At 35.2% G+C, this 22700-nt stretch overlaps 3 protein-coding genes across 4 annotated transcripts; 1 reads left to right on the top strand and 2 right to left on the bottom strand.

Moving 5' to 3' along the window:
- The first annotated feature begins 952 nt into the window (after positions 1-952).
- Positions 953-6983, top strand: LOC101217433 (importin subunit alpha-9). 2 transcript variants are annotated; one of them, XM_004142120.3, is made up of 11 exons: positions 953-1241; positions 1595-1826; positions 2735-2888; positions 3186-3288; positions 3772-3956; positions 4108-4187; positions 4575-4725; positions 5325-5406; positions 5535-5593; positions 5679-5984; positions 6503-6983. In XM_004142120.3, the coding sequence occupies exons 1-11, from the start codon at positions 1190-1192 to the stop codon at positions 6665-6667; spliced, it is 1569 nt and encodes a 522-aa protein (XP_004142168.2). In that variant the 5' UTR covers positions 953-1189; the 3' UTR covers positions 6668-6983. The 2 variants fall into 2 exon arrangements, with proteins under 2 accessions (XP_004142168.2, XP_011653553.1); XM_011655251.2 differs by having other exon boundaries at positions 1234-1374.
- Positions 6984-7462: 479 nt separating this feature from the next.
- LOC101217660 (probable acyl-activating enzyme 18, peroxisomal) lies at positions 7463-13947 on the bottom strand. The gene is made up of 14 exons (XM_031884220.1): positions 13362-13947; positions 13152-13281; positions 12812-13065; positions 12034-12235; positions 11640-11680; positions 10902-11030; positions 10636-10709; positions 9652-9872; positions 9455-9549; positions 9096-9312; positions 8878-9003; positions 8551-8649; positions 7941-8147; positions 7463-7851 (listed from the first exon to the last, which is right to left on the bottom strand). The coding sequence occupies exons 1-14, from the start codon at positions 13697-13699 to the stop codon at positions 7738-7740; spliced, it is 2247 nt and encodes a 748-aa protein (XP_031740080.1). The 5' UTR covers positions 13700-13947; the 3' UTR covers positions 7463-7737.
- A 436-nt stretch (positions 13948-14383) lies between these two features.
- LOC101217903 (probable acyl-activating enzyme 18, peroxisomal) lies at positions 14384-22113 on the bottom strand. Its single transcript, XM_004142122.3, has 14 exons — positions 21718-22113; positions 21506-21635; positions 21166-21419; positions 20686-20887; positions 20269-20309; positions 19389-19517; positions 19136-19209; positions 17740-17960; positions 17543-17637; positions 17130-17346; positions 16908-17033; positions 16579-16677; positions 14841-15047; positions 14384-14757 (listed from the first exon to the last, which is right to left on the bottom strand). Exons 1-14 carry the CDS (start codon positions 21984-21986, stop codon positions 14644-14646), a joined length of 2178 nt encoding a protein of 725 aa, XP_004142170.3. The 5' UTR covers positions 21987-22113; the 3' UTR covers positions 14384-14643.
- Positions 22114-22700: the final 587 nt, after the last annotated feature.

Raw genomic sequence — 22700 nt, 5'->3', positions numbered from 1 at the left:
TGTAGTTTGAGTTTAATAGTATGTGTTTGGTGTGTAAACTATTTTAGTTTGATAAATAAGTAATAAACACTATACCAAATAATAAAAAATAATGATAAATGTCGTCGAAATAGTAAAAACGGTATCAAATAATAAACACAGTAACAAATTGAAGATTTTTAAGTAGTATTTATTGTAGTAAGAGATGACTATTATAGTCCTGAATAGTCTCTACCTCGTACCATTACCACTCGTAGTAAATTATCTTTAACATTTTATTATTCTCTCAATTTGTTAAACTCAAAGCGTTTTCAATTTTCGAAGCATCTAAAGTAGGTGTTAAATTCAAGTCGAGACACTAACGAGTCGAATTCAAGATTTCAAATTCTCTCTATATATGTATTGTTATTTTACCCAAAGATGTTTGATGGAAAAATAAAAGTTTTCAATCATTTACAAGCTTAATTATGTTAGTTTTGTTGAAGTAAAAAATCTATGTAACCCCATGCTTTACATTCCATTTTATCAATCATATAGATAGCATACTAACTAATAATGTTAAGCAATTTAGCTATATCACATTATGGTATTTGGACATGCATAACAAAAACTCAAGTAGACCCTAAATCATAAATCAATTAGAAGTTAAGGTTTTGAGAAATTCTTGACGAGTAATTGACTTGAATCATACTAACAGAGTTGACTTACAAAACCCTAAACCCTAAACGACACATAAATCTACTAACCTTTAGTGAGCTTGCAAAATATAGAAAAACTTTTAGATTTAAGCACTTATAAACACGAATAGACATTTATAGAATTCGATAAATATTTGACAACTCAAGAAAAGTCGAACTCAATCGGACCCAAACAGATGGAAACGAAAGTAATAAGTTGGATAAGAAGATACTAAAAAAGAAAAGCTATATAAGAAGTGTATTTTTGTAATAAATGATTGAAAAGAAAAATGGGAAGAAGTTGCATTGTGTGATTGTGTGGCAAAGGCAGCAAAATAGCAAACCTTCTGGGGGACATTTATAATTTCGTTAAACTTCATTTCTTCAAGAGCAAAGAAATAATGGAGGCGGCAATCGGCCGTCATTGCGTACTTGCCCCGCGAAAATTCCATTCGGATTTCTCCCATTGCGCCGTTCTATAGAGTTTCAATCCATTTCCTACTTCTCTTCTCAATAGTGAATACATCCCTTCCATGGCCGACTCTAGCCTGCCTTCTCCAAGAAGAGATTCTATCAAGTCTTCGGGTGCGTTCTTTTTTGAGGAATTCATTGCAGTATTTGATTTCGGATTGATTTCTTGCTGCTATGTGTTCGAGTTTGAGGATTATTGTTGACGCTGTTCGCCGATGACTGAAATTGGTGCAGCTGCGTTCGACATGTTAGTTTGTTTTTTGGATGCTTAGTGACGAAAGAGGAGATTGGAACTTAATTTGCGTCTGATTTTTAAAGAACGTGTTTGTTTAATTTGATTGGTATTTTGGGTGAATGGAGTTTTTTTGCTATTTGTTGTAGGAGATGGATGTTCCTATTTTTCTGTTGATTTTTATGAACTTTGTTCGTAACTAATGCAGTGAGTGTATCTGTATTTCTGTTCTCAGTTGGGAGTGTTGCTGCTAATCGAAGACGACAGCATGCGATTGCGGTGGGAAAGGAAAGAAGGGACTTGTTGGTGCGCGCGAAGCGCTTCTGCAGAATTGGGATTGGTGATGGTGATGGTGATGGTGATGGTGATGGTGTTGACAATGAAATGATAATGGACGAAGAGTTGTCGATTTTGGAAGTTCAAACTTCTTCAGCAGTGGACGAGCTAAAATCCGCAGTTGCATACCAGTACGTTGATCATTTTTCTTTCTCTTATCCTCAGATTAACGGAAAAGACATTTCTTCTTAGTTTTCGTATCTAAAAATCACATTTTGGTTACTTGTAATTACCTTAACTATCCCGTAGAAGAAACTGCTGTAGGACGAAGAGTTTGAGAGATATGTGCTATCAAGTTGTTTCTTTTCGCGGACCCACTTGGTGCTGTGGAGTCGTGTAACTTACTATCTAGTATGCGTGCTTACTCTAACTAGTTTAAGGGTTCTAATTTTGCACACGTTCATGCTCTCAAGAAATCAAGCAAAATCACTATCTAGATTGCCTGAAAGTTGTCGTTTTTAAAAACAAGTATCCGTAAGATCCATCGAAGCTGATGGTGTCGTTTCATTTCTCAAACTTGAAATGTGCACCAAGGTGGGAATTGAGAAATCATTCCTAATCGTTGCTGGAATCACAGTTATAGGAGGAATGAACTGAATTGTGAAAAGGATATCAAGTATTGTCTTAAAAAATTTCTTAAAAGAGCTACTGTTGTTTTTTTTGGGGGAATGAAACATTTTATTGATTGAATGAAATAGGGGCCAAGGCCCGGGCACCCAAAGGTGATCATATGTCAATAGGTTTTCTCCTCCAAACCCAAATATTGTCCCATAAGCTGTCAAAGATTTGGATTAGAAAAGATTGGTTTTGAAAAATCATTGATGTATTTTAAAATGGACAGACTTGGGCACCGTTTTCTGCATTTTGTTTTAGGTGAGAGGGACATGGTTTGACCCTATGGTGAACAATAAGGCAGTAAGTTACAAACATTTCTTTAACTTCATTTATAGTTTTTAAATGAGCCATTCTCCACCGTATTTGATTGGTATATTGAACAATTGATATAATTGGTGTAAAGGTCTTGCTGTTTCTATTGTAGGGGAAAAGGTGCAATGCAGAAGAGAATTCATGCCCTTCGAGAACTAAGACGCTTGTTATCTCGATCTGAATTCCCTCCAGTTGAAACTGCTCTTAAAGCAGGAGCAGTATCCTTGTTGGTGCAGTGTCTTTCATTTGGCTCCCCTGATGAACAGGTAAAAAATAGCTTGCCTGAGAATGCGCTTTGATTGATTTGAGTTATGTGCATTATAGGTCCAACTGCATTACACAAATGCAGGGTGCACTTTTCTCACAAGGCTATGGCCAATCATGCTGAGTTAAAAGGGAAATGGAATAAGTGACTTTTTTCTTCTTGTAGCTTGTAGGTGCTTATTGTTGCTTGATGGCTTTCAGGAACGTGATTAGATATTTGATGACTGTTGAACTTATACGGGCAATTCAAATATTTATTTTTTTGTTTTGAAGTCTTTGCTTCTATTCCTTTGCTGCAGTTGCTTGAGGCGGCTTGGTGCTTAACGAACATTGGAGCTGGGAAGCCTGAAGAAACCAAATCTTTGTTGCCAGCAATACCGTTGCTTATTGCTCATCTTGGAGGTTCACATTACCTTTTAAATTTTATTTTTCCTTTCTCTTACGAAGGCTTGATACCTGAAATACCATATATAAGTCCAAATTATGGTTTTCAAGTTAAGCCCTTTATTTGATTCACTTTATTCTTCCTCTTCCAATTTCATGCCAACAGTCTGTTGTCATCATTATGTATGATTATTAACACTCCTGTGATATGCATATGATCACTGCTTGGCCAGCTGTAACTGGTAGACTTTGTCTGAACTGTCCTGTGTAGTTAAAAATAGTTGAGGCAGTTTCTTTAAATTTGAATATTTACAATGCATGAATTGGCTCATTCATTTGGGAAAAGAAACAGATTGGGATGTATTAGAGACTTCAAATGTGTTATTTGTCCATGAACTTCCTGGAAGCTGTCACAATTTATTTTAGTAAAATTTTAGATGAAGTCTTCTCTTTCTCTGTATTGGTTTTTATTTTTGTTTTGACTTGCATAATTCTGTGCAGAAAGAAGTTCACTGCTTGTTGCAGAGCAGTGTGCATGGGCATTGGGAAATGTTGCTGGTGAAGAGAAGGAGTTGAGGAATATTCTGCTTTCGCAAGGTGCTTTATTACCTCTTGCCAGAATGCTGCTACCAAACAAAGGTTCATCCGTTAAAACAGCTGCTTGGGCACTATCCAACTTAATTAAGGTTTGGGGTTTTCTTTTACTAGCATAACATACCTTCTCCTATCAACAACTACATGATGTCATACTGTACAGAGCATAGCTCAAATCACAAAATTTGAAAGATTTGTGCATTTTGTTCACAAAAGAGTACCTCTCGTGTTTTTCTCATGTAGGGACCAGATTCCAGGGCTGCTACAGAACTAATTAGAATAGATGGGGTGTTGGATGCCATCATTAGACACTTAAGAAAAGCGTAAGTATAGTTATCAAACTTTGGAATTCATGTTTTGATCATAAAGGAGTTAATACAATGATAGTCGGTAGATATGTCCCTTATTCTTATCCAGATTTCTTTTTTCTCATTCTCATTAAGCTGTTTCTGTACAAGTTGATTCCGTATATTATTGGGTTATCTACTGTTCCAGATGATAGTTATACCTAACCTAGGCAGAGATTAGATTTAGCACAATGCAAATTCTCTTTGCAGCTTTTGAGCATTATAATTGTGGAGCTCACGAGAAAATTTCCTGTTGTGATTTTACATCTACATTGTTAATACTGTTACTATTTTGAAGAGGAAATTTTCTATGATTGTATAGGTGGACAGGGTTTTAATTATATTCAAAATTACGAAGTGCAGGGATGATGAGTTGGCAACTGAAGTTGCCTGGGTAATTGTGTATCTCTCAGCACTCTCAGATGTTGCTATCAGTATATTGGTGAAGAGTGAAGTTGTCCAACTACTTGTGGAAAGATTATCAACATCAAATAGTTTGCAATTGCTTATTCCGGTAATGTTAAAGTAAAACAATGTCTGCATTCTAAGATTCACTTTTCTGAGTTCGGTCTAATGTACAGTAAATTATCGTGAGATGCCTAGCGTACCTTGATGAAGATGTTAAGTCCTTTTGTTCTTCAATGGCTGTCTTTAGTTGTCCACGACTTCCCTTTCCATCTTTCTTACCTGATTAATTATGAATTTATGCTTGTAATTGTGACACCATTATCAAGTCATGCTTTGTATCAATGTACGTTTTCTCCAAGTAATAAATTTGCATCCATTTTCCTTATGTTTGGTTCTTCTGTAGCATAGAAAGATCAGGATGACCTAGTTAATTGAGTGAGGAGATCTTTTTAAATGATTCCACATGTTTCGTGTTACAACTACTTGAAGAATGCCGTCTTATGATCTCCTGTTTTGCACATTATTTTGAATGCCAAGCACATTATTTTGAATTTGAATTGCTCATAATTTTCAGATCCACTAGCTAGTGTCCATGTTAGCATTGCCTGATACTTGGAAATTTTATGAATATCAAGCAATTCAATGGTTTTTTTTATCAACTACATTGTGGGTTTTTGATAATTCAAAAAATTACATCTTAAATAGGTGCTTCGAAGTTTAGGAAACCTTGTGGCAGTGGATTCACATACAATTTCTGCTATTCTCATTCCTGGAAGTGAAATTACAGGTGGGCAATGTACTTTTTTTCTCTTGCTAGGATGAAATCGCGGTAGATTGATTTCAATGAATATCAAAGGAAAATAATCACAGTGATTTGTGAGATTTGAATGGAATATGCAATTCTGTTGTTTTCAGGTAGTGTTTTAGAAGTCCTGATAAAATGCTTAAAAAGCGAGCACCGAGTTTTAAAGAAGGTAATTTTCATTACTTGTTAAAATATTACCATCTCTGAATAGATTTGGACTGTGAGTTTATTATCTGAATCCCTATCGAAAGTAGGAGGCATCTTGGGTGCTGTCCAACATTGCTGCGGGTTCCATGGAGCACAAGCAATTGATATACACCAGTGATGTGGTACCCTTGTTGATTAGACTTCTTTCATCAGCACCATTTGATGTAAGAAAGGAAGTAGCATACGTATTGGGAAATCTCTGTGTTGCGCCTAATGATAGTGACGGAAAAGCAAAACTTCTAGTTGAAAACTTGGTTTCACTTGTTGGCAGAGGATGCCTTGTGGGTTTCATTGACTTGGTAAGATCTGCCGATACAGAGGCTGCAAGGCTAGGATTTCAATTCTTGGAGATGGTTAGTATATCTGATTGTTCATATGCATTGTTTCTATTGTTATTCTTCTCGTTTGTTATTTTTCCATTCGGGGGTTTTGCTGAGTTAGAAAGCATCTCTTTTTTCTTTTGCTTAATTGAATCCTCAAGTCACCTCATTCTCCATGTTGACCACCTACTTAGGGACAGCAGAAATGATGGCTGGGAAACAATTGGAGGCCCCTCATGGCCTGTCTTGGATTAACAGACTATAGAGCTAATTTATAATGTTCTTAAGCTTTTCTATCATTGCCGCACTTCAATTTATATGTATATATACACAAGTTGTTAGCTCTGCCCTTGCGAGGACTACTTATGTGTTGCTTCCTTGAGAAAACGTTCATATCATATTACAGACTTTTTGGGAGGACGTATTTCTTATTGTTCTCTTACTTCAGAGAGTTGGTGACATCCTGTGATATTTTGATGTTCAGGAGGACTTCCGAAAAAAATTTGTTCTAATCCATAATGATAATGCATTTTCTTGTTCTTTGGCCAAAGGTATTGCGAGGAATGCCAAACGGGGACGGTCCCAGGCTCGTTGAGCGGGAGGACGGGATTGAAGCAATGGAAAGATTCCAGTTTCATGAAAATGAAGAGTTGAGAAACATGGCAAATTGTCTGGTCGATAAGTATTTTGGCGAAGACTATGGTCTCGACGAGTAGACAGTTGAGGCTTTCAAGACTTAAGCTCTCACAGTTTTCACCATCAAAATTTCATAGCTCTGTCTGCGGTGCACTCAAGTTTACTAGCTGCTTTATGAAATCCAGCATCCTTGGAGGAAGGTAGAATCGAGCTTTCGGTATTATCTTTGTTTATTTGCAACTTTCCTGATGAGTTTGATCAGAGCCTGTCTTACTTTTGCTGTAAAATCTCGTACACGTCTTTACTATAAGGAAAATGCATTGCAAAATTTGGATAAATGACCTGAGATTTTGAAACCCCTTGTCATCTATTGAACTATTCTATTTTCTTTCTTTCTTTCTTTCTTTCTTTCTTTCTTTCACAATAAGTTGGTTGTGGGTTTTGTTATTGTTTTTACAGCTTTAATGGTGACTCCACATAGATAAATACAATCTGGCCCTGTTGGAGAGTTGTATGTAAAATTTGAAATTTAGATTCATAGATGGAGCATTTTTAAAAGTAGGGTAGAAACTATTTACAAAATATAGCAAAATCTATTAAATTCTTTATAGACTGTTTATTTATTTATTTGTTATATTTTGTAAATAGTTTTAATTTTATTGTCTAAGAATTTTCCTTTTGAAAGGACCAAATTTTGAGTTAAAATCTAGTTTTTAAAGAAGATTCTAAAGTGACATCCAAAATGATTGATGTACATAAAAATAGAACAGTTTGACAATTTGGTGCTAAAATAGAACAGTTTGACAATTTGGTGCATAGCGTTGGTGTAGATTTCAACCAAAAGTTGTAAAAATAGTTAAATGAACTCGTCGATCGATCATAAGCTTGAATCTTCTCAAACGTTAAGGACTAGTATTTTTATTTAGAAACACACAATTGTTCTCAGTTCCAACTTTAAGGACTGATGTTTTCCTTCAAGTTAGAAGGGATTTCTGCCATCTTAATCTTAGATGTCTTTTTCAGACTTTTCAAATAGCCCTAAGGTAGTTGATATAAAACTGTCTCTCATTTCAATTTATTTGCAAATTATTATGCATGGCCTCAGTGAACTTTCATACAACAATAACTTAGAGAGGCGATGGCTTGGCCTCTAAAGTTGACTTTGAAGGGCAATTTCATCCTTCATCTGTTTCCTCAAAACTCTTCTCAGTAACTTATTAGAAGCAGTTCGTGGAAAGCTTGGAACAATTTTCACAAACCCAACCTGCAGTTTCATTCATTTCAAAGTTCAGATTTTCACGACCCTTGTTTGCAGAAAACTGGAAAGAAAATTAACTTTGAATGAAATGCTACCTTGAACAAAGGGTTCAGATTGCTCTGGATTGCTTTTGAAAATTTGATTTTCAGTTCTTGTGGGGACTTTTTATATCCTTCTCTAAGTACGACCAAAATGACTAGTTGTTCTGGACCTCCTTGTATAGGTGACACAGCGACCGCAGCGGTTTCCAATAAACTCTCATCAACATGGTCGCATATGCGTTCAAGTTCAACCGAACTTGTCTACATTTGTGTGAGAGAAGCAGGTGTTAAATAATTTAACAGTTGGGAAGAAGCTTATATGTGGTCTTTAACAAAGGAAAAAACAAGTGATAAGGTTGCTCGAACTGGCTACTTACTTGACTTCTATAAAGTACTTAGTTATGGATATTATTAAAGCGCACAAGGGTCATTTGATAGGGACTTAGTTGGGGTATCTTGTTATAAATAGGAGGGAGAGGGAGAGGGAGAGTAAGAGTGAAGAAGGGGGAGTGATCTAGGGGTTGGGTTATCATGTACTTCTATATTTCAATATATTTTAGATCTTATTCTAATTAGGAGGTATCCCAACAACTTCACAAGTCTATCGATTTTTACAGGAAAAATGTCATTTGTGTTAGGAGTAGCAGAAAAAACAGTGTAGTACCTTGATGCCGCCAAGGTTCATGGTGTCATCAGCCCTACCTTGAACAACTAAGTAGCCTCCAACAGTTCTTTTGATGATGTCTCCATGTCTCCTCAGTTGCTGAAATGAAGTGAATCAAGTAAAAAAATATTATAAATGCCTGCCTGCTTATTTTAAAAAAATGAGATCTCCCTTGCCAGTTGGATTCATAATCAACCAATACTTTAACCCATATTCATTTGGACGCCGGAACAGAGCATAAATACAGGCAAGTTTTGTACCAAAAGTCCCTGGGAAATTAAAAGAAATCTAAAACAAAAAGAAGGGTGTGCTTGAGCTTGACTGTACCATTCCATTGTATATTGGCATTCCCTTGAAGTACACTTCATCATGATCAGCATTTAGCAGTTCGCTACTAGCTCCGAGATATGTAGGGAATAACCCTATTTCACCAATGCAAGGCTGATCATCTGGCTGTTTATCAAAAGAAAACAGAGAAAATAAGATGCTTAATTTTTCATCCAGAAATTCACTTAATGACGTAAAATCCTATTCATTGCACTCACAGAAGGTATTCCATGTTCATCAAGGATGACAAATCCTGTGGTCATAGATGCAGTGCTAAAAGCCCCAAAAGCCTGTGGTTGTACTGGACTTCCGACGATGAAGCTTGAGCCAAGTTCTGTGCCACCACAACATTCGAACAAGGGTTTGTAATATGACCTTGAGGAGAGCCAGAGATCATCATCGACATTTGACGTTTCGCCGGTGGAGGCAAAGTACCTACAGATATCAACTTCTAAGTCCATTAAACTAATTTATATATTTAAATACATATTAGTAAAGAAGATTTATTTGGATCCCAGACCTCTTTATTCGTCATCATACATCCCATTCGAGTTGAGCTAGGTTTGTAAAATATTACCTTATCTTTGTCCAATTTAAGCCTTCCATGCACCTTGTATCCTTCCAAGTTTTTACCAAGCTTGGAACTGTTCCCAACATAGTCACTCCTGCATCCTACAACAAATGTAGAGGAAAGAGATGCTTAAAATCTAAAACTAGTTGGCCTAGCAATTAAATCCCATGGTTGGGCTCATAGGCATCTGACAAAACTTTCACCTGAACGAACTTTCCAAATCCATAGCCAAGAGGAGATCCATGATAGAGAGCAAGAGTTGCACCAGTTAAGAAGGCTGAGTACACTGAAACTGGCCCCATCGCCCATCCTAAATTTGTGGGCCAACAGAAAACATCACCAGGCTGAACATCCATGTGAGCCCAGGAATCAGCAGCGCAGCGGATAGGTGAACGTTGTGTCCATGGGATTGCTTTCGGCTCTCCTGATATGGGCCACAAGTTTATAAGAATTTGCAACTGCCGATGTCAAAATATCATATTAACACATTTTCTTAATCAAATACACTGTACTACATATGGTCAGTGGCAGTTTCAGCTAAGGAGCCCCCCTCAAATCTTTATCCGTGAGGTAATATTAATTAGTTAATTGGATTATTCAACAAAATGTGTTCTTGCCATTGTGCGGTTGTCCTTTCTTTATAAAATTGTTAAAATACTATTTTGGTTTAAAAAATACATCCTCAAAGATTTAGCAAAAGTTCTCGGTCTATAAACTAAAACTATTGAATAGAATGATAATATTTGAGTCTAAGTTTGCATAAATCTTATTAGCCTCCAAACGCTTTCTAAATTTGAAGTTAAGTCCTTTCTGAACAAAATTTTTGGATCTGCCACTGTACTTTTGCCATGTGATGTGACACAGAGACACGACGAACATGTAATTTTTTAAAAATTTGGGACATGAAACCAATGGGTACTTGTTTATTAAATTATTAAAATATACATTTAATATATATTTTATACTCAAAAGAAGATTGAAAGTAAAAAAAATTAGTTTAATTGTCTTCCACTTCAAAGTTTATTATTGTTGTCATATACGTGTCTTTTTAGTCTACATAACAAATGTTCTATCAATGTTTAATACATTTATTACTTTATCCAATACGTATCTCGCAAGTATTTTGAGTGAGTGTCCGACACGGACGCAGACACTAGGCTTATTAGGTGCTAGAAGAGAGATTTTACCCGTAGTCCCAGATGAGAAGAGAATGTTAGTCATGGCATCTATTGAATGATACATTGGAGAGTAACAATTTGATCTGCAATATAACAATGCTTCCATCAGCAGTTCAAATTTTACTGATTCGTACGTTGTAAATTATAATCAGTACAGTAGGCAATCTTTGTAACATTACCTTCATCAGCAGCAGAATTTAAGTGGAACATTGTTTAGTGAACTTACAAGACGGTAAGAAGAAAGCAACGAAGTGTTGACATTGTCTTTGCATTACCTTGGAAATTCCTTTGCAGTTGAAATAAATTCTTCCCATGATAGATCCTGTTCTCGCAAATCCACTTCCAGCCTGTTTCCACTTGCGGGAATCACTATAGCCTTACACGATCCCCCTTCTATAACCCGACTGCAAGGAGAAAAAAATTCTGTGAGAAAGTTCAATGTAGCTATGTGTTCTTCCAGAACTAAATCTATGCATCAAATGGTAATATTAGCATGAGAGCTTCCAAGAAACCTAATGTTAGATCACCGTTTGATGCAAAAGCTTGAGCTAATCAGTGAAGATTAAATTAATAGGCTTGTAGGAATATTGAGCACAAGACATTTTGCTCCCCTACCATGTAAATCTTCAATTGAACAAAAAGATTAAGCTCATAGGTGAAGATAAATTCAATACTTTAACACTTTTCTTTACTTGTGAGTTTGAAAATTTGTAGATAACCTAATAAGTGAAAATCAATATTAATGAAGGATGAATTAATATTGCAAGGGTTTGAGCACGTGAATTTTGTTTTGATACTATGTTAAATCACCGATTGACCTAAAAACTTAACCTAACGAGTGAAAGTAAACTTTATGTTTTTTAATTCCTACAACGAAACGAAAGATCAATCAATCTATGGATTAATTAATAGTGTCATCCCATCTAGAAATATGTAAGTTTGCTTCTAACTCATGACACTCTCATTCCCTAAAGACGGTAGGAAAACGTAGGGTTTTCTGTTGGTCACTTCACCTGTATAAGGGATACTTCTTGCCTCCCCTCAATATGAAATCCTGATTTAAATATGAAACAAGAATTAAACATTGAAGAACACTGAAAACAAAGTCAAATGTACAAATTAATGATATTTGAAAACAGATAACACAAATTCTGTCATTTTGTGAGATGATATTATCACCAAATAAGAATCAAATTCTGTATATTTTCCCGTTCTTCACCTTGAAAACAAATAAACGAAGAACCTAACAGAATGCAATCTTCAGTTTTCAAATTCACATCAAGACTCGTTTAAATTCATCAGAAAGGAAATTCAGCGACAATATAATGATCTCTTTGGAGAAATGACTACCTGATAAGATGAGATTCCTTACCTACCTCTAGTTTCAAAACTTTTTAACAAAATTACCTGAGTAAAGATTCCCTTTGCTTTTGATATAAGCAGACGAACTGCAACTTCATTAGCAGCAAAGCTGTCAGCAATAGACACAACAACAAGCCCTGCTAGAACAATAGCTAAATATATAACAACTGCATCAACTGTCAATGGCATGTCAATAGCAACAACATCGCCCTTTGAAAATGTTGCATCGAGTGCATTTGCCACCAACCTGCGCAACATGCCAAGATCTTGTTAAAACTAAGGGCAAAATGTATTTTTAGTTCTTGTAGTATAAGGTTAGTGTCTATTTGGTTCTAAGGTTGAAAAAATGAACACTTTAGTCCCCAAGTTTGGTTTCATGTTGGCTCCTCAAAGGAGTGTCAATAGTTCAATTGGGAAGTTTCTTTTTCATTTTCTTTTAGGGAGAAGGGTCGCTTTCTTTAGGATGTTGGGATATGCCCTTTGTTGATAGTTTTATGGGAGAGAGAAACAACAAAAGTTAGCTGGAGAAGGACTCTTGTGATGTTTGATCTTTGGTTAAGTTTCATATCTCCTACTTGCTTTCAATTTCAAAGAACTTTCGTAACTACTTTTTATGTATTATTTTACTTAGTTGGATCCTTCTTCTTTAAACGAGGGTTTTTGTTGTCCTTTTTTTTTTTTTTTCTATTTATAAAGAAAACGTGAGATAATTATAAACCGCTTTTCAAGATAATCGCTTAATACTAAACCTCTCCTCTGATTAGAATCAGCAATATTTATGATATATTTGATGAAACGTCGGTATTCAAAGAGAGGAGCATACGTTACTTTCTCTCGAAGTTGTTTGAGTGTCATGTGGTTCACGTTTGAATTATCACAGCCTTCATCCCTCCACACAATTGCCAAAGAATTATCATCTCTCAATAGGCGACTTGAAGAACGCAAACAACACTCAGCAATATTCAACATGGAGTCAGGGAGCCATCTTCCATTTGGCTTCTCAGTCCTATCTAAAATACACCTCGGTGCTTTTTGAAAAGTAATAGAAAGCTCTTGAAGAACAATTGACCAGTAAATCTATAACCATCAAAGCACAAGACAGTGATCACCAAAATGTATACAATTTCCATACTAAAACCCCATGTACAAAATTGAATCCAAACCTCAGGATTCTGAATGGAGAATTTCTGAAATAAGCTGAAACTTGATATAGGATCTTTATATGAAGCTCCCAACAGCTTTGGACCATGCAACTCCATGATCTTTCCCAAGTTTGTCAGTTTAGATTGATCACTACAAGTAGAAATATGACAATAGGCATTACAAAGACAGAAACTCTATAAAAATTAGGTGAATGAAATGAGAAACATTACATAGAAGGAAACCAATATGGAGGAGGTCCATTGGAAGAGATATTCCAATTAGCATAAACAGAGTAATAGAGAAGGCGATGCAACTCATATGGGTGTGTGGGTTTCAAGGCTCTTCGAGCCATGAGCTCCCGCCAAACCTCAGTAGGCTTTGATCTTTGGGCTGTGGACAGTACATTCTGAAGAATCCTATTGAATTCCACAGCTTCATGGAGCTTTAAGCCTGTTTTCACTAAATCTTCAATACCCAATTCCCAAATGCTCTTTCCCATTTTGTGTTTCCCTTCGAGATCAAAATTCCATTGGGGCATTACTAAAATGGAGTTTGAAACAGGTTCCATTTAACGTTGTTTCTGAAGTCACAATCTATGATTTGATTTTAAGGATGTGACAATTAACAAATTGATGCATCATCCGTGTGCCCTCAAATACATATATTTAAGTTATCCACGTGCATTGGTAATGATCATTCACTCAAATTTATATATATTCTTTCAAAGAAGAAATAAAGAAAGAATTTTATTGCATAATAAATTATCATTAAATAGTTGGATGGAATACACAAAATGTACATGTTCAAGGTCAGCCAAACATTTTATTAGTAGGACAATCTTCAAAATTTATGATTTCTTAAAACTCAAACTAAAAAACGATTCACCTAAGCATTTTTCTAATATAACAATCTTCAAAATTTACTATTTTTTTTCTTTTCTAATAAAACATGGCTCCACAAATTAAAATGTGTTGTTTAAAAGATCACATGTTGAAATACATTTATATTGCAATCCTTTCACTCTTAATCATTGGTTTTCTCATCTTCTATTTCCTATAAAGCAAACGCACTGAGTTCGTTTGAAAGTACACATCATTACAAATTAATAGTAATACGACGTTGGCAGCAACAACTGGATTCAGTATTGACTTACTCTTGTCTTTTTTACACAATAGTTAAGGTGGTTGTGAATTTAAGTTATTGTTTCTGCAGCTTTGATGGTGATTCCATATAGAAAAATACAATCCTGCTATGTTGGAAACTTGTATATAAGATTTGAAATTAGATTTGCGAATCCGAATGATTTGATTTCTAGAGTTTTATATGAAAGGTGCTAATTATCTATTTAAACATATGTTTCGCGACACAAGCAACTATAAATTATTGAAAGGTCATAAATTAGATTTATTTTCTTCCAATTAAACACCTATATTAAATTACTTTTCAAGCAGCTTTATGGAACTGCTATTAACTATCTTATTTCAATAATTTAGAGAGATTTCGTCTTGGTCTCTAAAGTTGACTTCGAAGGGCAAGTTCATCCTTCATCTGTTTCCTCAAAACTCTTCTCAGTAACTTGTTAGAAGCAGTTCGTGGAAAGCTTGGTACAATTTTCACAAACCCAACCTGCAGTTTCATTCACTTCAAAGTTCAAATCATCGAAGGACCTTGTTTGCCAAAAAAATTGGAAAGAAAATGTCAAATGCTACCTTGAATAAAGGGTTAAGATTTTTCTGAATTGCTTTTGAGAATTTGACTTTCAGCTCTTGTGGGGACCTTTCATATTCCTTTCTTAGTACCACCAGAATAACTAGTTGTTCCGGACCACCTTCTATAGGTGATAGACTTACTGCAGCTGTTTCCAATATACTCTCATCGACATGGTCGCATATCCGTTCAATTTCTACCGAACTTGTCTACATGTGTGTAAAAGAAGTAGGTGTTAAATAATCTAACAGTCAGGAAGAAATTGATAGAACCCGACCTTCTCAGTTTGCAATGGAAAAGGATACAATATAGGAAATACTGTGGCTAATGAAAAATACAGAAGAAAAATAAAAGCTCCCCGTCGAAGACTCCCTCTCTCCCTCGGCTGCCTTCCTATCTCTCAAGGAATAACAGTAGGATTCTTATCACCAAAATTCTCTGCCCTCTCCCTTCCTTCTCATCTCTATTTATATTTGCTCCCTCACTCCCCTGCCATGGTGATCGTGCGTCGGCACTCCATTTCCTTGTGGTCCCCACCTGCAGTTGGTTACATAACCAACTCCTCGTCCTTTTTCTCTTTCCTGTTCTTTCTCCTACTATACTGGCGTATGATGGGTGGTCTAACAGAAATTTGTCTGTCTTTTAACGGAGGAAAAAGCAAGTAATAAGGTTGCTCGAACTGGCTACCTACTTTGTCAAGAATGTGGAGCCCAAACTTATTGGCTCAAAATCAATTTACTCAAGTCTTGAGCAAATTCTTTTGCGGATAAAATTTTTCTTTCTCAACATACATGTGGAAACATCTTATTTTCATGTTAACCCATTTTTTTCTCAAAGCCCATTTCCTCTAATGAACTTGGGTAAGAAAGCTTTTTAATCGGCTAAAATTGTAGGTGGTTATGATTAAAGAAAGAAATGGGCGGTGGAGTTTATTCTATAGAAGGAGGAGGCTTTTGAAGGAAAAAAAGAAGTGTGGGCCGTGATTCACTTTGCCGTCGAAGATGAATTAGAACTGAGAGCATTAATGTTTTTGTTCTTCAGTATTTTGGAGTGACAGCACAGTGTGCATTTTTCTATTTTGGGTTAAAAAAAGGTTTCTCTTATTATTTATTTCAAGTTACTGGGGTGAAGTACTTGAATTTAAACAATTATTGTTGGGCTATTTGGGAAGAGAGATTTGTAAGCGTGGATTTGGGTGTCTTTTCAATCTCTATCATAGTAGAATCTGTAGTTGCAGAAGTCAGAAGCCTGGACTTACTCCCGAGTTCGAGGCGAGCCAGTTTAATTTACAGTGTTCTCCTTTTTTATTACGCTTTATTGTTTACAATTTTATGATCGCTTATTTGATTCTAACCTATGAAGTGGGAATTTGAGATATAATTTAGTTTTGTTCTGAATTTATTTATACCTCGTGTAAATGTCCCGCGTACTTGACTTCTATAAAGTGCTTAGTTAGGAATATTAGTAAAGAGCTTAAGAGTAATTAGATAGAGTTAGTTAGTGTATTTTGTTATACACAGGAGGGGGGGTGATCTAGGGCTTGCAACACACTCAAGAGGGGATGTTTCATGCATTCATACTTAGGTTATCTTGTAGTTCTTCATCTTCTATATTTCAGTATATTTTAGATATTATTCTAATTAGGAGGTTTCCTAACAACTTCACAAGTCTATTGAATTTTACTGGAAAAATGACATTCATGTTAGGAGTAGCAGAAAATCAGAGAAAACAGTGTAGTACCTTGATGCCGCCAAGGTTCATGGTGTCATCAGCCCTACCTTGAACAACGAAGTAGCCTCCAACAGTTCTTTTGATGATGTCTCCATGTCTTCTCAGTTGCTGAAATGAAGTGAATCAAGTAAAAAGATATTCTAAATACCTGCTTACTTATTTTAAAAAATGAGATTTCACTTGCAAGTTGCATTCATAATCAACCAATACTATAACCCACATTCATTTGGATGCCGAAACAGAGCATAAATACACAGCCAAGTTTTGTACCAAAAGTCCCTGAGAGATTAAAAGAAATCTATAAACAAAAAGAAGGGTGTGCTTGAGCTTGACTATACCATTCCATTGTATATTGGCATTCCCTTGAAGTAAACTTTATCATGATCAGCGTTTAGCAATTCGTTGCTAGCTCCCAAATATATAGGGAATAACCCTATTTCACCAATGCAAGGTTGATCTTCTGGCTGTTGATAAAAAAAAAAAGCAGAGAAAAAATAAAATACTTGATTTTTCATTGAGAAATTCACTAAATGACATAAATGCCTATTTCTTGTACGCACATAAGGTATTCCATGTTCATCAAGGATGACAAATTCTGTAGTCATAGATGCTGTGGTAAAAGCCCCAAAAGCTTGGGGTTGTAGTGGAGTTCCGTTGATGTAGCTTGAGGCAAGTTCTGTGCCACCACAAAATTCAAATATAGGTTTGTAATATGATCTCGAGGAAAGCCAGAGATCATCATCGACATTTGACGTTTCGCCAGTAGAGGCAAAGTGCCTGCAGATATCAACTTCCAAGTCCATTCAACTAATAAATATATTTTAGTACATACAGGAGTGAAGAAATTTCAACTATAGACCTCTTAATTCTTAAACATACATTGACGTCAATTAAACGAAGCTCTTTTTGACACCATTAAACTGACATTAAATGTCATAACTTAACATTCCAATATAGAATTGTAAAATATTACCTTATTTTTGTCCAATTTAAGCCTTCCATGCACCTTGTATCCTTCCAAGTTTTTACCAAGCTTGGAACTGTTCCCAATAAAGTCACTCCTGCATCCTACAACAAATGAAGAGGAAAGAAATGTTTAAAATTTTAAACTAGTTGTCCTAGCAATTAAATTCCATGGTTGGGCTCATAGGCATCTGACAAAACTTTCACCTGAACGAACTTTCCAAATCCATGGCCAAGAGGAGATCCATGATAGAGAGCAAGAGTTGCACCAGCTAACAAGGATGAGTACACTGAAACTGGCCCCATCACCCATCCTAAATTTGTGGGCCAACAGAAAACATCACCAGGCTGAACATCCATGTGAGCCCAGGAATCAGCAGCGCAGCGGATAGGTGAAAGTTGTGTCCATGGGATTGCTTTTGGCTCTCCTGATATGGGCCACAAGTTTATAAGAATTTGCAACTGCGGATGTCAAAATATTGTACACATTTTCTTCATCAATAAACATATGGTCAGTAGGGGTTTCAGCTAAGGAGCCCCCGTCAAATATTTATCGGCGAAGTAATATTAATTGGTGAAATGGATTATTCAACAAAAAAATGTTCTTGCCATAGTGGTTGCCATCCCAGGTTCAAGGTCCTACCCACCCCATATTTTTGCGTTTCCTCTCTACATTTCTATACTAAAAAATTGTTAAAGTACTATTTTGGTTCCCACTTTGAAAGAAGTACATCCTCAAAGATTTATCAATAGTTCTGGGTCTAAAAACTAAAATTATTGATTAGAATGGCGATGTTCGAGTCCAGGTTTGCATAATATAATTGCAAAAGAACCTTATTAGCCTCCATACTCTTTCTAAATTGAAGTCAAAGCCCCTTGGAACAAAATTTTTGGATTTGCCACTGTATATGAAGCTAGGCCAATGAAGTAGGAATAGAGTATTATGGTCAAATTCTTAATTTATTAGGATTAGGATTAGTTTTTTTTATATATTAGGATTAAGATTAGTTTCATTTATTAATTAGGATTGTTGTTAATTGCTTTTCAATTATAAATAGAGTATTTGTGGTCTTGTATTCACAACTTTTAAACATTAATAAAATTTTCTCCTTTGGTATATATCATAGACTAAGAAGCACATATATGATATGACACAAAAACAGAGACACAACAACACACTATTTTTTAAAATATATCCTCAAAGAAAATGTCAAAGTAAATGGGTTAATGCATATATATGCTTTAAAAAATTAGTTTAATGTGTCAACATGAGCTCAGCTCAACTGACATCTATACGTAGACAAAGATAAGAGGTCCGGTTTCAATTCCCCTCTCCCCCAAATTGTCTTACAATGCACCTTAAAAATGGTTTAATGTATTTCATTCTAAAAATTTATTAATGTTGTCATATATGTGTCTTTTTAGTCGATACAACAAGTGTTCTAGGCATTTTTAACACATTTGTTCCCCTAACAAGTGTTCGATACATGTTCTCATAAGTGTTTGAGTGTCTGAATGCGCTAGACACCCAGCACTAGACATTAAAATTTCAGTGCTTGGAGAGAGTAACGATGCAGATGTAGTTCTTAAAAATTGTTTTTACCTGTGGTCCCAGATGAAAAGAGAATATTTGTCACGCCGTCACTTGAATGATATACTGGAGAGTAACGATTTGATCTGCAGTATAACAATGCAGATCAAATTTTACTGATTCATTCATAATAAAACATAATCAGCACTGTTGATAATCTTTTGAACGTTACCTTCATTGGAAGCTGAATTTAAGTAGGACAGTTTATTGAACTTACAAGAAGGTAATAAGAAATCAACATGTGTCAACATTATAATTGCATTACCTTGGAAATTCCTTTGCAGTCGAAAGAAATTCTTCCCATGATAGATCTTGTTCTCGCAAATCCACATCCAGCCTGTTCCCAGTTGCGGGGATCACAATAGCCTTACACGACCCCCCTTGTATAACCCGACTGCAAGAAGAAACAAATTTCCGTGAGAAAGTGCAGTGCAACTATAAGTTGTTCGAGAACCAAATGCATGTGTCAAATGGTAGGCTTCCAAAAAACCTATTTTCATGTCACTAATTGACCCAAAAGATTAAGCTAATGGAAGAAGGTAAGTTTAATATTATATCAATACTATGATATTCCCTTTCACTTTTGGAATTAGAAATTTGCAGAAGACCCAATAAGTAAGAATCAATATAAATTGTGGAGGAAATAACATTGGTTTGATCACAAAACCTTCTGCATTAATATTGTGTTAAATCATCCATTGATCCAAAAAAGTTAACTCATGGGTGAAGGTAAATTTAATATTATAATAACATTTTAATACTCCTTATAAATTTGTTGAAGACCCAACAAATGTAAATCAACGTTAATTGAAGAGGAAATAACATTACAAGAGTTTGAGCCCGTGACATTTTTCTCTTGTACCATGTTAAATCACCAAGTTATCCAAAAACTTAATCTAATGGTTGAGATAAATTTAATATTATACCAACACTTTTAACGCCTACGGTGACTTAAATCTAAGTTGACAGATTAATCAAGCTACCAATTATTAAGATCATTCCATCTAGAAATATGGTTCTTGGTATGTTAAAGATAAAGATCCTCGCCACTGGAAAGAGGAATATAAAAGTTCGCTTGTAACTCGCGACTCTCTTTCACCAAAAGCATTGTAGGATAACGCAGGGTCTTGTGTTGGTTACTTTACCTGTACAAAGGATACTTCTTGCCTCCTCTTAATATGAAATCCTGATTGAAATATGAAATAAGAATTAAACATTGAAAAGCAATGAAAACAAAGTCAAATGTAAAAGTTAGTGATATTTAAAAATTGTCCCTGTTTATGGCATCCATATATTCTAAGCGTCAAATTCTGTACATTTCTAATTCTTGACTTTGAAAACAAATGCACAAAGAATCTAACAAAATGCAATCTTCAGTTTTCAAAGCCATGAAAACATCAAGACTCGGTTAAATTCATCAGAGAGGAAATCAACAACAATGACAATAATCTATTTTGAGAAATGACTACTTGAAAAGAGGTCTTTTCCCCACTAAAAATTTACTATATAAAGCTCATGAGTCTCTTAGCTACTCTATTTTTTGAAGTTTTTAACAAAATTACCTGAGTAAATATTCCCTTTGCCTTTGATATACGCAAACGAACTGCAACTTCATTAGCAGCAAAGCTGTCAGCAATAGAAACAACAACAAGCCCTGCTAGAACAATAGCTAAATAGATGACAACTGCATCAACTGTCAATGGCATGTCAATAGCAATGGCATCGCCCTTTGAAAATGTTGCATCAAGTGCATTTGCCACCAACCTGCATAGCATGCCAACATCTCATTAAAAAGAATAACAGTCCACGAGGTTGGTTTCATGTTGATTCCCCAGAGGAGTGTTAGTGGTTTTTTTACGCCCTTGTAAAAAGATGTACGTAGTTATTTCTATTTTTTTATTTTTTTATTTTTAAAAAAGAGGAAGATAATCATAAACCGCTTTTCAAGAGAATTGCTTGATACTAAAGCTCTCCTCTCATTATAATCAGCAATATTTATGATCAATTTGATGAAACGTCGGTAGTCAAAGAGAGGAGCATACGTTACTTTCTCTCGAAGTTGTTTGAGTGTCATATGATTCACATTTGAATTATCACAGCCTTCATTCCTCCACACAATTGCCGAAGAATTATCATCTTTCAATGGACGACTTGAAGGAAGCAGACAACACTCGGCAATGTTCAAAATGGAGTCAGGGAGCCATCTTACATTTGACTTCTCAGTCCTATCTAAAATACACCTTGGCGGTTTTTGAAAAGTAACAGAAAGCTCGTGAAGAACAATTGACCAGTAAATCTATAACCACCGAAACACAAGATAAATCACGAAAATGAATGCAATTTCCATATTAAAACCCCATATATACAGAATTGAATCCAAACCTCAGGACTCTGATAGGAGAGTTTCTGAAACAAGCTGAAACTGGAGATAGGATCTTTATATGAAGCTCCCAACAGCTTTGGACCATGCAACTCCATGATCTTTCCCAAGTTTGTCAGTTTAGATTGATTACTACAAGTAGAAATATGACAATAGGCATTACAAAGACACAGAAACTCTATAAAAATTAGGTGAATGAAATGAGAAACATTACATAGAAGGAAACCAATATGGAGGAGGTCCATTGGAAGAGATATTCCAATTAGCATAGACAGAGTAATAGAGAAGGTGATGCAACTCATATGGGTGTGTGGGTTTCAAGGCTCTTCGAGCCATGAGCTCCCGCCAAACCTCAGTAGGCTTTGATCTTTGGGCTGTGGACAGTACATTCTGAAGAATCCTGTTAAATTCCACAGCTTCATGGAGATTTAAGCCTGTTTTCACTAAATCTTCAATATCCAATTCCCAAACGCTCTTTCCCATTTTGTTTTTCCCTTCGAAATCAAAACTCCATTGGGGACAATTCAAGCAGAGTTTGAAACAGGTTCATTTGAAGGTGTTTTTGAATAATAACAAAAGAGTGGCTATTGATCGGCCACGGTTCTACCAACTTCATCATTTATGATTTTACCATTTATAGCTTTTAGTGAATGTGACGCGTAGTAATTGGATGCAAACATTTATGCGTTTGATGGGACAAAATGCAAATAATAATCAATGGAACCTTCAACTTGATGTCTAAAATAATTCTGAAAATTATGATAAATTGAAGACTCAATTTTTCATTTTGAAGATGTAAAAGTATTTACTAATTATTTTTCTTTATTTATTGATTAAAAATGTTACCCTAATTTATTTTCAAATATAATAAAATTTAGAATCTGTTTTTTATCATTTATAATAATATCTTTTAATGGTTAATAGTTTAAAAGTGTTTTTTTCACTATAAGTACATTTCCTTTGTACAGGAAAAAAGATTTATAATTTGAGGTTTTACGTTTTTTTATGATTAAATTAAATTAAAATTTAGCTATTCTATAGTTTAATAAAACCTCGTAAATAATGAATGAGTTTTATAAAATCATAATGATTAGGTTCTAATTTTTAAAACCATATTTTACCTAGTAGAACGTGTCCCAGAGTCATGGAGATTTCGTCTTTATCTAAAAGTCGTGTAATATACTTGATGTCTCACGT

This window comes from Cucumis sativus, chromosome 4 (assembly GCF_000004075.3).
Source record: "Cucumis sativus cultivar 9930 chromosome 4, Cucumber_9930_V3, whole genome shotgun sequence".
In the NCBI taxonomy this organism is placed as follows: domain Eukaryota; kingdom Viridiplantae; phylum Streptophyta; class Magnoliopsida; order Cucurbitales; family Cucurbitaceae; genus Cucumis; species Cucumis sativus.
The sequence above is the reverse complement of the archived record's forward strand: the minus strand, read 5'-3'. Positions and strand labels throughout refer to the sequence as shown.

Coding starts and splice junctions, on each gene's coding strand:
- LOC101217433 (XM_004142120.3), top strand. CDS start 1,190: ATGGCCGACTCTAGCCTGCCTTCTCCAAGAAGAGATTCTATCAAGTCT. Junction 4,188..4,574: donor ATTAGACACTTAAGAAAAGC/GTAAGTATAGTT, acceptor TACGAAGTGCAG/GGATGATGAGTTGGCAACTG. Junction 5,407..5,534: donor TCCTGGAAGTGAAATTACAG/GTGGGCAATGTA, acceptor TGTTGTTTTCAG/GTAGTGTTTTAGAAGTCCTG.
- LOC101217660 (XM_031884220.1), bottom strand. CDS start 13,699: ATGGAACCTGTTTCAAACTCCATTTTAGTAATGCCCCAATGGAATTTT. Junction 13,066..13,151: donor TCTCCATTCAGAATCCTGAG/GTTTGGATTCAA, acceptor TGATGGTTATAG/ATTTACTGGTCAATTGTTCT. Junction 9,004..9,095: donor ATGAACATGGAATACCTTCT/GTGAGTGCAATG, acceptor TTTGATAAACAG/CCAGATGATCAGCCTTGCAT.
- LOC101217903 (XM_004142122.3), bottom strand. CDS start 21,986: ATGGGAAAGAGCGTTTGGGAATTGGATATTGAAGATTTAGTGAAAACA. Junction 16,678..16,907: donor TGCCAATATACAATGGAATG/GTATAGTCAAGC, acceptor ACTTCATTTCAG/CAACTGAGAAGACATGGAGA. Junction 15,048..16,578: donor TGAACCTTGGCGGCATCAAG/GTACTACACTGT, acceptor ACACACATGTAG/ACAAGTTCGGTAGAAATTGA.